Source organism: Larus michahellis, chromosome Z (genome assembly GCF_964199755.1).
Source record: "Larus michahellis chromosome Z, bLarMic1.1, whole genome shotgun sequence".
Taxonomy (NCBI): domain Eukaryota; kingdom Metazoa; phylum Chordata; class Aves; order Charadriiformes; family Laridae; genus Larus; species Larus michahellis.
In genome coordinates this window covers 23,618,397-23,635,318 of record NC_133930.1, presented here as the reverse complement: position 1 = coordinate 23,635,318, position 16,922 = coordinate 23,618,397, and the positions used below count along the sequence as shown (strand labels likewise).

Sequence of the window (16,922 nt, the reverse complement as noted above, 5' to 3'; positions counted from 1 at the left end):
GGCTGAGGGATTTGGGTCTTTTCAGTCTGGAGAAAAGATGTCTGAGGGGTGACCTTGTCAACACTTATAAATACTTAAAGGGTGGGTGTCAGGAGGATGGGGCCAGGCTCTTCTCAGTGGTGCCCGGGGACAGGACAAGAGGCAGTGGGCACAAACTTGAGCATAGGAAGTTCCACCTAAACATGAGGAGGAACTTCTTTACTCTGAGGGTGGCAGAGCACTGGAACAGGCTGCCCAGAGAGGTGGTGGAGTCTCCGTCTCTGGAGACATTCAAAACCCGCCTGGACGCGTTCCTGTGCAACCTGCTCTAGGTGACCCTGCTCTGGCAGGGGGGTTGGACTAGATGATCTCCAGAGGTCCCTTCCAACCCTATGATTCTATGATTTCTCGCAAACTGCTTTCTCTCTTTTTCCTGTGTTGGATTAGTGTGTTGTTTCTTTTTTAAAAAAATACATGGACCAGGGAACTGTTGGAAGGGATGTGCATATACAACAGCTTTGGAGGCTCTGGCTTTTGACTGTAATTGAGCAGCTCTGCTAAGGAAGCTTTAAACAGTTTATGGCTCAGGTGAACTCTCCCTACCATCATCACATTACAGGACTTAAACTATTTTCTATCATTAGAACTCATTTGAACTGATGTATGCAGGTGTTGTCATCCTTCATACAATCCATTCCATTGGTATTGCTAACATTTATATTTTGTTTAGCTAGTGTTTGAGTGCTAAGATACATTCAAAACGTTGTGCAAGAAAACATGACTATAACATTCTCTTAGCTTTGTTCAGATGTTTAGACAAAAGTTGCTCCTTTATTCTTTGCATTATTTATAATCCTTTTGCAGACAAGCTTCATGCTTTTGAAAATTACATTTGTATTGTTGGCTAGAGTTGGGCTTAATATCCTCACTCTGTCACTGTCTCATTCCTGGCTGACGTGCTTCCTGCTATTCGTGTCTTATTCTTCTTTTGAGAAGAGACAGTCAGATTGTGTAGTGGTTTTGTAATGGGCACAAGGGTGAGATCACTAGACTCTGTTACATTTTTGACCAAAGCAGGATTTGAGTTAAAGTCCAAGAGATTAAATAGATATATTTACATACCTCATCCTTTAGTGGTTTTAAATATTAAAATAAACACTTGATCAGATGTTTTGCAAATGTGTATGTTGAGTACATAGTAATTTTATAATGGGTTTAGTGTAAAAAGCAGCAAAGTGGCCTTTTCTCAAATATGTAAACTTTATGGTAGATACCAGTGAAATGAGACATGACTTTCTGTATGATAATGCATATTTTATTGGGTGCTTACTGGTTATAAATTCTGGTTTAGTACATTAATAGTTGATGTGTAAGCTTTGCATGTTTTTCCATCTGTGTCCAAGACCGACAGTGTATTGACAAGGTATAACATGTATTAGCAAGTCTCAGGATGTATAACAAAAAGTTAAAGAAGGAATGTAAAAGCAGTGTAACTTCATTTCTCCTGACAGCTTTAAGTTATGAACTAGAAAATAAACACAGAATAGCTACAGATGTAATCTTTTCTGTTGGTTCTGTTTCAGTAAATTAGCTCTGCTTTGACTTTTCTGGCTTGGCTTTCTCTTCATGCTAGACATGGAGCAGAACTAACATGATAAAAATCAGATACGAGATGTAAACTGAGGAGAGTACTACTTTCTTGTTTTGTTTTTTTTTTAAATAAACATATTAAAACCTGTGAAAGAAAATACTTTTCTAAGAAAGTCTGTAGTGATTGAACAGCTTCTTCCTTTCTCAGCCTTATCCAATGTTTGCTTAAAGGCTAAATCAATGTTTGCTTAAAGGCTAATTTGCTATAATCTATTCCATAAGTAGGTTTATCCTTTTGGTGTGGGTGCATCCATATATACTCTGCTATTAATGGCTATCTGGATTAGTGGCTAATCTGGAGATAAAAGGTCCACATTAGTATCAGTAGTCATTATATTGGTATGTCGTTAATGTATTTTATATACTATAGTAACTGAAGGTTGTGCGGTCAGTTTGCTATGGGACAGTGCTGTTCTAAGCGCTAATAAATAACTAGCCACTTTTCTGTGCTTTGCTTTGTGGGAGTTACGTCTAGAAATCTGTCTAGATACAGTGTGAGCAAGTCCAGACTCTGTTTACAAACTGGTTTGACATAATTTAGATTCTAAAAGTGGATATCACTCTCTCTATTTCTTCAACTTGTAATAAGAGGTGACTCTTCCATGGTCTATGTTATGAAAAATACTGTGATCCTGCTAGGAGTGCTAGGGCTAAAAAATAACTTAGCTCTGAAGTCAGAATATATCAAAGCAGATGACTCTGCTTGTGCTAACTGTAATTGTGGAGGACCAGAATGTAACTTCTGTAAACTGCTGCAAGATCTGTGGCAAACAAAAGTTAAAATACTGTTTTTTCTTTTTTTTTCTTTTTTTTCTTTTTTTTGTGTTCGCAGTTTATTTTATGGAGTGTGGTCGGTAATGCTGTCTGTACCAGATAAGGCTTCCACTGTGAAACTGATAACTACAGAGACTACTGACATGCCTTTGCTTTATACCTAACTTCAAAGTTACTAACCAGTACCTTGATAGGCCCATTCCCAGAAACAGTGCATTTGCTAAAATGAATGTTTTTTTTACTGGCAAGCATTTTTTTTTTTTTTTTGAAACGGGTAGCCGGTGTTGTTTTGTACCAGTTGAAGATGTTGGAGGGGAGAACAGCTTATATGTGCTCCCATTTATAGCTGTAGGAAAACAATATTAATCCATTTATCTGTTTTATGAACTCTGCCTTTTATCTGTGAGGCACATAACTTTTATTTTGAGTTTGGCCACTGAGAATATTATGATGGCTTAAACTGTGGGCAAAAGTGCCTAGGAAAGAAAATTTCCTGTAGCAAAACTGGAAGCTACACGAAACAGTAAGGTATATAGTGTGGATATATTGGTTCCTGTTCACATCCCTCTTCAGAGGTACCATAGCATTGTTGCCCTCACTTTGGCATGCATCTCATGAAACTACTTGTTCTGTTCCCCATCGTGGGAAAACAGTTGCATGTGAGCGTTCCAGTCTTACACATAATTTTCCCTAGCTGTGTAATGCAGCTCTGTTCTTTGAAACAGTGCTGAAGGAAAACCGTTGTCAGGTAGTAAAACCACTTGCATGTATAGCAGACAAGTTTTGAGGTCATAAGACTGAAAGCCAGTCTTATTTTTCTTGTTTCACAGCTCTTGAAGTAAAAGAGAATGTTGTGGTTTAACCTCAGTGGGCAGCTCAGCCCCACGCAGCTGCTCACTCACTCCCTTGCAGTGGAACAGGGGAGAGAATTGGAAGAGCAAAAGTGAGTTGGAATGACAAAAGTGAGTTGAGATAAAGATGGTTTAATAGGGAAAAAAAAAGCTGTGCACACAAGCAAAGCAAAATAAGGAATTTGTTCACTACTTCTCACTGACAGGCAGACATTTAGCTGTTTTGAGAAAAACAGGGCTCCATCACCCATAGTTGTTACTTGGGAAGACAAATGCTGTAACTCTGCATGCCCCCCCTCTTCCTCCTCCTTCACCCCAGCTTTTATTGTGGAGCATGATATTATACGCTATGGGATATCCCTTTGGTTGGTTAGGTCAGCTGTCCCAGCTGCGTCTCCTCCCAGCTTCTCCTGCACCCCTAGCCCACTTGCTGGCAGGGCAGCATGAGAAACAGAAAAAGGACTCAATGCTGTGTGAGCAGTGCTCAGCAATAGCTAAAATGCAGGTGTATTATCGTTACTGTTTTGGTCACAAGCCCAAAACATAGCCCCATGCCAGATACTATGAGGAAAATTAACTCAATCCCAGGCAAAATCAGTACAGAGAATTAATTCTTAACAAGCTGAAGATAGGAGAACTTGCAGTTGTGTTGTTGGGTTTTTTTTTGGTTTTGTTTTGCTTTTGTGTATACTTCCTTATAAGCAATATTGTAACATATCTAGATCTTAAAAGCATTGCCTTTTATGGAGTGAATGTATTTGAACACTGTTTGTGTAATTCTACACAAGAACCTTTATAGCAGTCTGTGTTCTCTGTGTGCTGCAAATACAGACTCCTGTGGGAGCTGAAGATCCATATTCTTAGAGCCATGAAAATGCTGATTATTCTCTGGCCATGTACCAAGCTGAGGCAGAGGTAAAAATTTGAGATGGGTACTTTGTTTTGTTGGTTCTCATAACTGCTTGCTACTCATAGTAGTTGGTGTCTGTCTGTTCATTTGGAACAGCACATTCTCTCTAATGGTTAATAAAAATGCATGGAGTGTCTGATAAATCTCAGTATTGGAGAAGGAAGACTTAATGTCTGTATAGGATCAGTGGAATGACATCTGAATTCCAGAAGGATGCAGAGGGCGTATGCCTACCAGACCGCCACAGGGCAGCATAATTTAGGAGATATGCAGTGACACTCAGGAGAACCAGACAAATTAAGTAGCCTAGGCTTTCTCTTTGGGAAAATGCATGGGATACAATTTCTGTGAGTTCATATCAGATACAAACTTCAGTCATACATCAGATATGTGGACTGAAAATATCAAAGAGTTCTTAGGTATCATCTGGAACCACCCTCAGGCTCCAGTTGCTGTTCTGCTAGTCCTTGCATCTGGAACTTTTTTCTGGATCTGGCATTGTTTTCTAAAATTGTGTTTTCCAAATCATGCTTGAAGCAAAGCATAAATCAAATAAAGCAGTTACTTGAATTTAATGAAGAACTGGAGTATGTGTGGTTTTCTACAGTGAATAGCAGAAGTTCACTAAAAGCTTGGCACATGTTCTTAGACAGGTATATTTGCATGAAGTACAAAATAAATATTTTAATTACAAAAGCAGCATCCCTATGGAGTTTTGTCCAGATAGTGGGGTCCCACAATCTAAAAACTAACTGTGGCTACCTTTTCTTTTTCTTTTCTTACAAATACAGTTCAAAAGTTCAGTCATAAAATCAATGGGTCAATTTCAGGTCCTACAGATTCTGTTCAAATACAAGGTGGCAATTCCTCCTTAGCTACGGAAATGTACATCTGTCACTACCCTGGGCACTACTGATAACATTGTGCCTTCTATTATTCTACTCAAAGCTAGCAACCCTCCCCTATTTCTATTCCCTGTACAGTAGCTTCTGTACACTTACCTCTTTGTCAGATGTTTACATAAGGGCAATGTTATGTGACATGATGTTATGTGACTCTCATAGAATACCAGGTTGGAAGGGTCCTCAGGGATCATCTGGTCCAACCTTTCTTGGCAAAAACACAGTCTAGCCAAGGTGGCCCAGCACCCTGTCCAGCCAAATCTTAAAAATGTCCAATGTTGAGGAATCCACCACTTCCCTGGGGAGATTATTCCAATGGCTGATTGTTCTCATTGTGGAAAATTCTCCTCCTGTGTCCAATCAGAATCTCCCCAGGAGTAACTTGTATCCATTACCCCCATCTTTTCCACGTGACTCCTTGTAAAAAGGGAGTTGCCATCTTCTTTGTAGCTATCCTTCAAATACTGGAACATGGTGATAAGGCCTCCCCTAAGCCTTCTTTTCTCAAGGCTGAACAAAGCCAGTTCTCTCAGCCTTTCGTCATATGGCAGGCTTCACAGTCCTTTGATCATTTTTGTGGCCCTTCTCTGGGCCCTTGCCAGCCTATCCACATCTTTTTTGCATAGTGGGGACCAAAACTGAACACAGTGTTTGAGGTGCTGCCTGACAAGCACCAAGTAGAGTGGAATAATGACTTCTTTACCTCTTCTCGTGATGCCCTTGTTGATGCAACCCAGCATCCTGTTGGCTTTCTTTGCTGCAGTAGCACACTGTTCACTCATATGGAGCTTGTTGTCCATCAGGACCCCCAGGTCCCCTTCCACAGAGCTATTCCTCAGGCAGGTAGATCCCAGTCTGTGCTTCACTCCTGGATTATGTTTTTCCAGGTGAAATTCCTTACACTTGTCTTTGTTGAACTTCATAACGTTCTTGTTCACCCACTCTTCCAGCCTATCTAGGTCTTCCTGCAGGGTGGCTCTCCCTTCTGAAGTGTTACTTCCCCACTCAGTTTGGTATCATCAGCAAATTTATCAGGGTACGCTTGATCCCATCATTCAGATCACATGAAGATGTTAAGCAGTGTTTAACATCAGTCCCTGTGGACCCCAGTTGTGACAGGTTGCCAGTTTGAAAAGGAGCTATTTACCAGGCCCTGACCCTGGCTGCAGCCTGTCAGTCAGTTCCCCACCCGCTGCACAGACCACTTGTCTAGACCATAACACATCAGTATCTCTAGGAGGAGGCTGTGGGGAACTGTGTTGAAAGCCTCAGAGAAGTCCAGATAGACAATATCCACCACTTGCCCCTCATCATCTGAGCAGTTTACTCTGTTGTAGAAGGCAATCAGGTTTGTCAAGGATAATTTTCCCTTGGTTACTCCATGCTGGCTTTTCGCAATCATGTGCTTCATTTGACTTGTAGCCCCCAGGAGGATTCGTTCCATAACTTTCCCAGGAACTGAAGTGACACTGACAAGCCTTTAACTTCCTGCATCCACCTTTAAGCCCTTCTTGTAGATGGGGTGACATTAGCCTTATTCCAGCCTTCTGTGATGTTCCCCACTCTCCATGACTTCTCAAAGATTATGGAGAGTGACCTTGCAACAACATCAGCCATCTCTCTTAACACCCTCAAGTGGATAGCGTCAGGACCCATGGATTTGTAGGCTCAAGCTCCTGTAATGGTTCACATACCAGCTTTTCCTTCACTGATGGTGGGTCTGTGTGTGCATCAACATGGATTGCCATTCCGAAGGCCTGGGGCCCAACAGTGCTGGTAAAGAAAGTCTTGAGAACCTCTCAACAGCATTGTTGGTGACTAATTCACCTCTCCTGTTTAACAGTGGGCCAGTGTTTCTTTCTGTTTCTGCTTGTTGTTTACATACCTGAAGAACCCTTTCGTGTACTTTTTCACATCTCTGGCCAATTTCAATTTGAGCTGAGCTTTTACGTTTCTAACTGCATTCCCTGGCAATGCCCTTGTATTTCTCAACAGGTGTTTGTCTGCATTTCTGTCTCTGGCACAGAGGGGCAAAAGGAGGAACAGAGATAACGGTGGTCCATAGCTTGATGTGGTCAGTCACCTCACAAATAAGTAGACAAAGCAGAGACATTTAATCCTGGGTTAATCCTGATTATACGTACAAACTGGGGGACGAGAGGATGGGAGGTGGACTTCATGATCCTTATGGATCCCCTCCAACTTGATATATTCTATGATTCTAATTCTCTTACTTGGAAAGAGAATAAGAGAACAGAATGGGCCAACCAGCTGGAGGGTGGCTTTGCAGCAAAGGACCTGGGGCTCCTGGTTTAACTGGTGCGCTGTTACAGCAAAGGAGGCTAACGATATCCTGGGCTACATTAGGAGGTATGTTGCCAGCAAGTTTAGGGTGGTAATCCTTCCCCTGTCTTCAGCACTGGTGAGACCACACCTGGAGTCCTGTATCTGGTTTTGGTCTTCCCAGTACAAGAGAGATGTGGAGTTACTAAAGGCCAGTAAGATAACGAAGGAACTGTAGCATCTGTCATATGAGGAAAGGCTGAGAGATATTTTACAAATATCTGAAGGGAAGGCATAAAGAAGATGGAGCCAGGCTTTTTTCAGTGTTTCTAGTGACAGAACTGTGTACTAACTGAAACATAGGAAGTTCTGTCTGCACATAAGGCAATGATTTTGACTGTGAAGATAACCAGGTTATGGCACAGGTTGTCCAGAGAGGTGGTGGAATCCCCCTCCTTGGAGATCTTCAAAAAGTGCCTGAGCGTGGTCCTGGGCAACCAGCTCAAGGTGACCCTCGTTGAGCAGAACTGGGCAAGGTGATGTCCAGAGGTCCCTTCCAATGTCAAGCATTCTGTGATTCTGTGATGACTAAAAGGTAATGATCCAGCGCTCAAAGATGGTGCTTCATCTCTTAAGGCACATTTGTATTGCAACAGAGAAAATGTCTTTGAATCTATGAGAATGATGCTGAAAAAAGTCAAGGGATGATACTTTTCTGGAGAAGCAATCACTAGGTGTGTGCTACATGGCCTATGCAGGTAGCATGTTGCAGCAGTCATTGGGATGCAGTTCAGTTTTTGCTTCTCATTGCATTGCTTCTTTTTAACCTCTACAAAATGAGGATGATACAGAGTATCATACAGAGGAGTAGAGGTGGACTTCTGCTTTGCTCTAGGGAGTATGAGATACCTTCTTTTTTGCTATATTAAAGTGTTGTACCTGGATCTTTCTTTCTGAATATTGTTTTAACTGTTATTCATGTTTTTACTGGACTGAGATCTGCAATAGGTGTTGCATCTTGTAATTCAGGGAATATGAGGTTTGTCAGTGTGAGTTCTTCACGGCTTCTATTAGTACAGTAGAAATTTTCACAGTACATAGTTATGCAAAATATTAATTTTTATGATATGCTTTAGAGTTTGTGTGTTCTTGTAGTCTTTAGTTGTTAGCTATTGCAGATTATTTTACAAGTACTTTTACTGAGTTTTTGTAAATTTTTTGTAATCTTGACATCTTTTCAGTAGGGAAAAATCTGCATAAATATTAAATAGTTCCATGATGGAAGGAAGGAAGAGGATGGGAAAGTAGTGTGTGCTCTACATAGAAAAAGCAGTAGTTGTATTTCACTGTAGTTAATGTACTCTTAATACTTGTCAGAATCTCAATTGTAGTTTGTGGAACTTCTCAGGATGGTATTTGCTTGAGGTTTTTCTTCCTCTCCATCCCTTCATTTAACTCTTCCTCAAAAATAGGAGATTCTGGTGTCTGGGGCTTGAAAAAGAATTTTGCTTTGTTGGAACTCTTGGAACGGTTGCAGAATGGACCTGCTGGGCAGTGTGGGACGGCAGAAGAAGCCATTGGTCTGTCTGGAGAGGTACTGAGCTTTAAAAAAAAAACCAAACAAACAAAAAAAAAACCCAAAATGTTTGTTACATTTGCTTAAAGGTATCTCTAGGTAGAAAGAAAAAAAAAGTTATTTTTTTTGCCAAATGTACTTTCACTGTTGTTTTCTTTCAGTATCTAGTATTAGCTTCAATTAATTGCTTCATAATTAAATACGAACCTGTACTGACTAAAGCAGAAAATAAAAAGGTTTTGCCAAGCATGCATACTCTTTTACCCTTTTTTAGGCTTTTAAGATTTTTAGAAAAGGTTATTCATTTGGATATTTCAGGTATAGTGATTTAAGGACAGTTTTCTAAAACTTCTCAGAAACTTCCTAAAGACTTCAACTCTTCTTCCCTAGTAGTTGCCTTTTATGGTAATTCGATATCACTATATCATATGATAGTACGTCATTATCAAAACTAGTTGCTTTAATCATTTCAATATTAACAACTGGTTTGCAAAAAGTATCATGCAGTGCCATTCTAGGAAAAAATAATTGTCCTAAGCGCCTATTTTTCCATTGGTGTTTTGTCTGTCTGTAATTTTGTAATTCTTTGTTCTGTAATGACTGCTTTGGAAGAAATGACTGGAGCCTGAATTATTGTAGCCTCCAAACCTTTACAACTTCCACTGAAATCTGGATTTATAAAATCACTGTACATCTCTAGAGTAATTTTTTGCAGCTGACTGTAAAGGAAACTGACTTTTATTTTTTTTAAATTTATTTGGAACATAAAATCAAGGTTTCAAACTAGTCCAAATATTTATTAGTGTGTAACTTTTAAGGAAAGCCTGTTTTCAGGCTTATATTGGTGGCAGGTCTTCTGATTTTCCTAGTTATTGTGATTAAACATTAACAACTTCAGTTTTGTGTTGTTGTTGTTGTTAGAGTATCATTCGATGCGACGAAGATGAAGCCCACATTGCATCTGTATATTGCACTGTTTGTGCCACTCACCTGTGCGCAGACTGTTCCCAGCTTACTCATTCGACAAAGACACTAGCGAAACACAGGCGTGTACCTCTTGCTGATAAGCCTCATGAGAAGACCATGTGCTCCCAACACCAAGTACATGCTATTGAGTTTGTTTGTTTAGAAGAGGGCTGTCAGGCGAGTCCTCTTATGTGTTGTGTCTGCAAAGAATACGGGAAGCATCAAGGTCATAAGGTACTGCTAATAATCCATTTCTAGTCATGCCGTGGGGTGGATTGCATAATTATTTATCCAATGAAAGTACAAAAGATTATGAAGAAAGGAGGGTAGATTCTTGGTATGTCTTGATATGAAGTAACTTCATACTGTTCTTTTGTTTTCCCTTCATTTCAGGTAACTGCCATGGTAAAATTACAAGAAAACCAACATTATTTCTAAGATCACATTAAGTTATTTATATATTAAGATTGACAGTGCCTTTATCTGATGCTTTTCTGAACTTCTCACAGCATTGAGCCACTAGTTCTGAAAGTTGTTTTCATTGTGCAAACACTAGGTTCACCCAATCTAGTGCAGTCCAACCACCCTTCTTTTTTTATAAATGATTATGATAAATGGGCAAATTTGTATATTTACTTGTGTGATTGCTAAATGCCTATCTTAGTCTCAGCATAATCTGTAACTCCTGATAGCATTTTAAATTGCAAGATGGTTTTAAATTCTTATTTGCCATTCCTATATATATATGTATGTGTATATATACACACATACACACACGTATGTATTAAATATGTAGTAAAATAGAAAACATTATTAAGGAAGGTATTTATGAATGATCTTTGATATTTTGCTTTTAATTAATAGCATTCTGTCTTGGAACCAGAAGCAAACCAGATTCGTGCATCCATTTTAGACATGGCCCACTGTATAAGAACTTTCACAGAAGAAATCTCAGATTATTCCAGAAAATTAGTTGGAATTGTTCAGCATATAGAAGGAGGAGAACAAATAGTTGAAGATGGAGTTGGAATGGCCCATACTGAACATGTATGCTTTTTTTCTTCCCCCTACGCGCACAGAATATTTGCTTTTTGTAAGAACCAAGATAAGGAATTTCTTTGAAAATTATATATGGCTTTAGAAGACAAGACCTTAAGGTCTTAAAAGACTTTCTCTCTACCAAGTTTGTTTTGAGGCTTAAGCCAGCACATAGAGGGGAACTTGTAGTCCTTTACAATGTTTTTAGGCTACATGAAAATACGGAGGCAGTGTGGAAAGCTATATAACTGTTAGTACAGTATTGAAGTACTGTGACAGATTGCATCTGTTCTCAGTGCTGTGATACTGTTGAGGCATTTTTCCCTGGTTATTTTTAGTAAGGTGTGTATACAGACAAATAACCTATTTGTTTATTGGAGTAACCTCTTGGAGGATCTTGATCTTAGGGCTGATTAGACTTTCTGTATAACTGGGACTTGAACTGTGATATAGCCAAGCAGATGTGAACATAAGTTAGAAACTGGAATAAAATGAAAAATGTACTTCTGGAATCAACTGGTGTCCTTAATGCTCTGGATCTCCCGACTGCAATGCTGTAGGTACCAGGGACTGCAGAGAACGCTCGCTCATGTGTCCGAGCCTATTTTTCTGATCTTCATGAAACCCTTTGTCGTCAGGAGGAAATGGCTCTTAGTGTTGTTGATGCTCACGTGAGAGAGAAGTTGATTTGGCTTAGGCAACAGCAAGAAGACATGACCATCCTCTTGTCACAGGTTTCAACAGCTTGCCTTCATTGTGAAAAGACTTTACAACAGGTAGGTTGACAAGTGAGCTGTAACATATGGCAAGATAGGTGGAACTGCAAATTAACTTTAGGCTACAGATGAAAAAGTTAAATGATACTCTGCATTTTTATTCCCTTTACAATGTTAAAACAACAAAGATTGCAGTGTCATTACAAGGTGGTGTTAGACAAGGATAATCAGTACAAAAGCATCAAGTCCTCTAGTTGCTGGAAACCCTGTGGCATGATTCTTTTGTCTGGAGAAATTTCTGGTTATTTGTGAGGTTAGTGGGAAGGAGAGATGAACCTGAAACAAAAAGCCTACAAGATTTATGGGAAGGATTTTACAGTTGCGATTACCAGTATAGGTGTTTGAAGATAGCTGTCATGCAAGGATAGTAGAAAAAATCTTTTAAGACTAAATAACTTCTGGTAGCAGTTGTAATAATATTAAATGTGTGAAGAAAGCATCTGCGTGAGAGTATCTGGGTGGTCTATTATTCACTTAATTTAGTGATAGCATATGTAGCGAACAGTGAACTGAGTGTGAGAAATTATTTCATTAATGTGTTATTTGTACTTTTTTAAAAAAAAATTTGGTTAGAGCTAGTGTCTGATTGCTTACTCAGATGTACTGTGCTGTGCAAAAGTTCCCATCATTAATGGGTGCATATTAATCTTTTTGTGTTGAGTGTCGCTGTATGCTGCAAAGCAGCTGCTCTATTCCAGCTGCTGGAATGATATATGAATGATATAAATATTTTTTTTATATTACATTACTGTCTCTTACAATTTGTATTCTTATTCATACAGGGCTAAGAGAGGTCAAAGAAAAAGTTTTTTAAAACTGCATAACAATTCAGTATCTATTAGTATTAAGGAAGAATGACAAGGTCTTCACATTTGTATTGCAATAAATAAATCTATTCTGTAAATGTGAATTTCTTTAACTAGAGTATTTCTATTTAAAAAGCTTTATTTGCAGACATCGTATTTGCATCGTATTTGTTTATTTTAAGTAAGTTACTAAAGGAAAGGTATGCTTTTGTTTTCTTTGTCTGTTCAGGATGACTGCAGAGTAGTGTTGGCCAAACAGGAAATTACAAGGTTGCTAGAGACATTACAGAAACAGCAGCAGCAGTTTACAGAACTTGCAGATCACGTACAGCTGGATGCTAGCATACCTGTCACTTTTACAAAGGTATTCTTAATCTCATCAAAGTACAACTATGCACTTTATGAAGTCCCAAATGTAATTTAAAAGACAGCAGCAACGTTATATGTTCATTATGATGCTGTAGTTGTTGCAGCAAATTTAGGCCGTTCAGTATCAGTTAGAGCCACAGTGTCTTACCATATGATGAGTGCCATCTAGTATTTGAGCAACAAAACCACTGTACTGTTAGAATAAGTGTGAGAAACATTCATTTGACATTGACTACATCAGTAGCTTTTTTTGAAAGTTAGCTGCTTTCTTTTAAATATGTAAGGTCATATTTGTGAATTCTAGAAACACCTTTCTTTGGTAACATCCCTTATTTGTTGTACATTCAGCTCAGACCAGGAATCTACCCTTTGTTTTTTCCATGTATTTTTGGCTTTTTCATGAAGACAGCATAACTTCTGCAGAATGTTTGTTATTTTATTTCCTGAAAATTGCACACCTATTTTAAAATGCAATAATGCTATTATAACTTTCAGTTTATAGTATTAAAAATAATGTATTTCTTTCAATTTGTGAAATGATAATTTGTCTTATAGTTGCTTTGTATTCACTGATAATTTAGACACAGTTTATCTTCTAAGTAGTTTTTTTTTTTTAATTGCTGTAATATCATTTCAATACCACTTATTCTTTGAAAAGGATGACGTTATTTGGAGTTTGATAATGGTGATTGTCCTGGGTTGAGCGACACAGGACACTTCTAATGCTGGGGAAAACTGCACTTTTGGAAGACTCTAGTGTCTGAATTTATGAAAATATTTACTTTATATCAGCTAGGCTATGTGGTATTCAAAGTCTCGGTGTTTTTGAGCTTTGCCAGGTGCAGGGATGATGAGGAGCAAGGCCTGGGCACTTGATCCAGGCTGGCCAACAGGATTATTTCATACCATGAATGTCCCATTCAATATAAATTAGAAAGTTTTGCTGCGTAGTTTCTCTCTCCCTTCATGGTGGCAGTCCAGAGAACTCTTGCCCTGGTGCCAGACCCCTGAGCCCTTCTCTTCCTCCTGAAGCCACAGCGCTCGCAGTGTCCCACATTTGCTGTCCACTGCTGGGAGTGCACGGTTTCTACTGATAGAATTGGCCGAGTATAATTCTTGTGTATCTTATACTAGTATCGGGATTAATGCTAGTTCTTTATTATTGTTGTTAATTATTTAGTCTTATCCTATTAAACCTATTTATATTTCAACCCTTGTGTTTTCTTGCTTTCCCCAGTTCCCCTTTCTGGGTGAGGAGGGGTCATCGGGTGATAGAATGTCTAAATGACAATAAATTGTTATGAGTTTTCTCGAACCCTAACAGTGATACTTTTCATGTAGGAGAGTAAATAAGTTTGAAACTCTAAAGAACAAGAAGTACTTTGATTTATGGTTTTTTTTGGTTCTGAATGGGTGAAAGAGGAATAGAATCTATTGTTGCTGAGATGAAACTGAGGATTTAACTGTTGCTGTTGAAGCTCTTACTGTAACGAAATGGATGCTTCTGTGGGGGTTCTGTCGCAGTCCTTGTTGATGTCTGAATAATTTGTTTTGTAAATTCAGTATATTTGAATTTCCATGTAATAACTGCTTTGTCAGATCAATAAATGCAACATTTTCATTTCTGCCCCTCCCTTCCCTATTCAGCAGAGACCAGAGCTGTTAGGATCAGAGAGACCTCTTCTGCAAATCCTCATTTCCATAAGTGAAGTAACATTCACATTTCACAGATGATGAATTGCATTCTGTGTATTCAGAGTTGATTGATGGTGCCATCTCACAGGGCTGAGTCAGAGAGGCATTTCAGATGGTCTGGTTTTGCCTTTAGGAGCTGTTAGTCTCAGAAAATTTTAATTGAGAATTTCTGAGCAATTGGAAAGAGAATGGTTGCAGCCAACCAAGCTGCAATAGGAGATCTGAAATAGGTCTCAGCTTGGAGGACCCAGAAGTCTTCCAGTATCTCTCTACACCTCAGCTTTCTTTAGAAAGAGATGAGGCTTCTGTTGTTTTTCTCCTGTCACAAATTGGTATTTTTATGAAATATCCTGAAGCTTAGAGTCTGAATTTCAAAGATGCCAAAGCAAATGCCATTTTTAACAAAACCAGCAGCAGCTATGAAAAAGTAAGGTGAAAGCAATTAGTTCAGTCTCTTACTTTTTGTTTCCTCACTTCTGACAAAGTTTAAAGCTCTTTTTCTACCCAATGTTTTTTTTAGAATACTGTTGTGCTGATGGCCACTGTTTTGACTTGTAGTGAGGCTTGTTGTATCTGAAAGGCCTGTGCTTGGCAACAGATTTCAGACAGAAATAAAATCTTCAGATCACAAATTAGACTGTTATAATTTCACTGAAAAGGTCTTTCTCGGGAGCTCTCCTGCACTGAGGGCTGCATCCGTTATAAAATTAAAAAAGCATTTCAAACAGTACCAGATCAGAGGAACATTCCATATCCAGTGAGGGTTGTGGAGATTCAAGGAGGGGAGGGAGAAGTCCTTTTTGCTATTGAAAGTGAGTAGGTTTTATCCACATTTTTTATTTCACTGATGAGATGAAAAACTCCTCCTGCCATTCAGGGAATATCCACATTAAAAGCTCCGAAGGGAGGATTTGGAGAATTCCAGAACAAGATGCTGAAAGTCTTTCAAGAAATATGTTAGTATATAATATTTTTTTCCCAAATGTTGTTACTATATTGTTTCCAATGAATCCATCTTTACCTATGTATTTACGAGGGCTTTGACCAAATAAGATTGAGATGTCTTCATGTAGTGAGCTTGCTGGCAAGGAAATGGCTCCTCATCCAGGAATGTGATTCTTATTGGAAGAGAGAGATTGCTGGTTTGTCCTGGTCAAATGAGAGTAGTGGCTGTGGAGTAGCAATTGGTCATCCTCAATATTTGTGTGTACATGCTTGGGAAAGGGAAAATGAGTAAGGAACCAGTACCTGAGATAGTAAAGAGCACTTATCTGTCAACGTTGAAGCAAGTATGGGAAACTGCTAACCCTTATCTACACCAAGAGTATTCAAGTAATCTATGAGAGGGAAAGCACTTAACACTATCTTTAAGTAAACCTATGTACAGCTTTTGTGATGTCAACAAATTTCTTAAGAAAGACAAAGGACAAGGACAAAAACCAAGAGATCACAATTGTTGTGTGGGTTTTTCTTCTGCACTTTACTGAGAATTAAGAAAACACCAAGTTTTACGTGAACAGAAGACACAGGTTTTCTGTTCTTAAGTGTGCTGTCAAGTTATGCACCTGCCAGGAATGTAGACATGAAGGGCCAGATTTTTTTTTAAATAACACTTTTGATTAAAGGTGATAATATAGTTGATGCAGAAAGATTTTTTTTTTATTATTATTATTCATCTGTCAATTTCTAGCTGTGATCATCAATAGTCGGTTATTTCTGACTTGTATTACAGGTGCTATACGTTGTTTCTGAGTGGGAACTTTTCTTGCAAGGTTCTTCCTGAAGTGACAGAACTACTCACGCAAAAATTGGAAATCTGGTGTCCATCACAGATTGCATTTTGATTCCTTCTGAGAGAGTACAAACATACTGAGAACAACCTGTTTTCACTCTAAATCTTGCTGAAAGCAAACTGCAACAGGATGACTAAATTTGACAGAATTGTTCATCTCCTCCACTTCCCTGATGCTTTAGGTTGCAGAGGCCTGCGCTGCCTCTGCCCTCCAGCTGTGGGAGCTGTAGAGGTGACTGGTGCTGCTGGTGGAGCCCTGAGAGGATGGCCAGGTTGTCTCACTGTCAGCAAGCTCTGGCCATAGACAGGGTGCTGCCTCCAGCAAGAAATCTATGAAATCGGCAGCTCTATCCTGAGCCACCTCTTCTCCTTCCTCCTTCTTTTCAGGCACAGAGAAGAAGCGTTGAGATTCATCCCCAGAAATTTTAGACAAAATCAGAACTGAGGCTTGAGTGTGAAAAGGGTGCTGGAGGCATGGCATTTTTTCACCTCTTCAGTGCCTTTTGCATACTTCTTTGTGTTCTTTCTCTTAGCTTGTACCTTTCTTGCTGATAT

At 39.1% G+C, this 16,922-nt stretch overlaps 1 protein-coding gene across 2 annotated transcripts in view; it reads left to right on the top strand.

The window, feature by feature from the left end:
• The window catches only part of TRIM23 (tripartite motif containing 23), a 31,622-nt gene that overhangs the window by 6,561 nt on the left and 8,139 nt on the right, over positions 1-16,922 (top strand). The window contains exons 3-7 of one of the 2 annotated variants that reach the window (XM_074569940.1): positions 8,822-8,943; positions 9,847-10,125; positions 10,756-10,938; positions 11,490-11,705; positions 12,741-12,875. In XM_074569940.1, coding sequence (XP_074426041.1) covers positions 8,822-8,943; positions 9,847-10,125; positions 10,756-10,938; positions 11,490-11,705; positions 12,741-12,875 — 935 coding nt within the window. The remainder of the gene's footprint in view (positions 1-8,821; positions 8,944-9,846; positions 10,126-10,755; positions 10,939-11,489; positions 11,706-12,740; positions 12,876-16,922) is intronic. The other variant, XM_074569941.1, reaches the window with a different exon arrangement.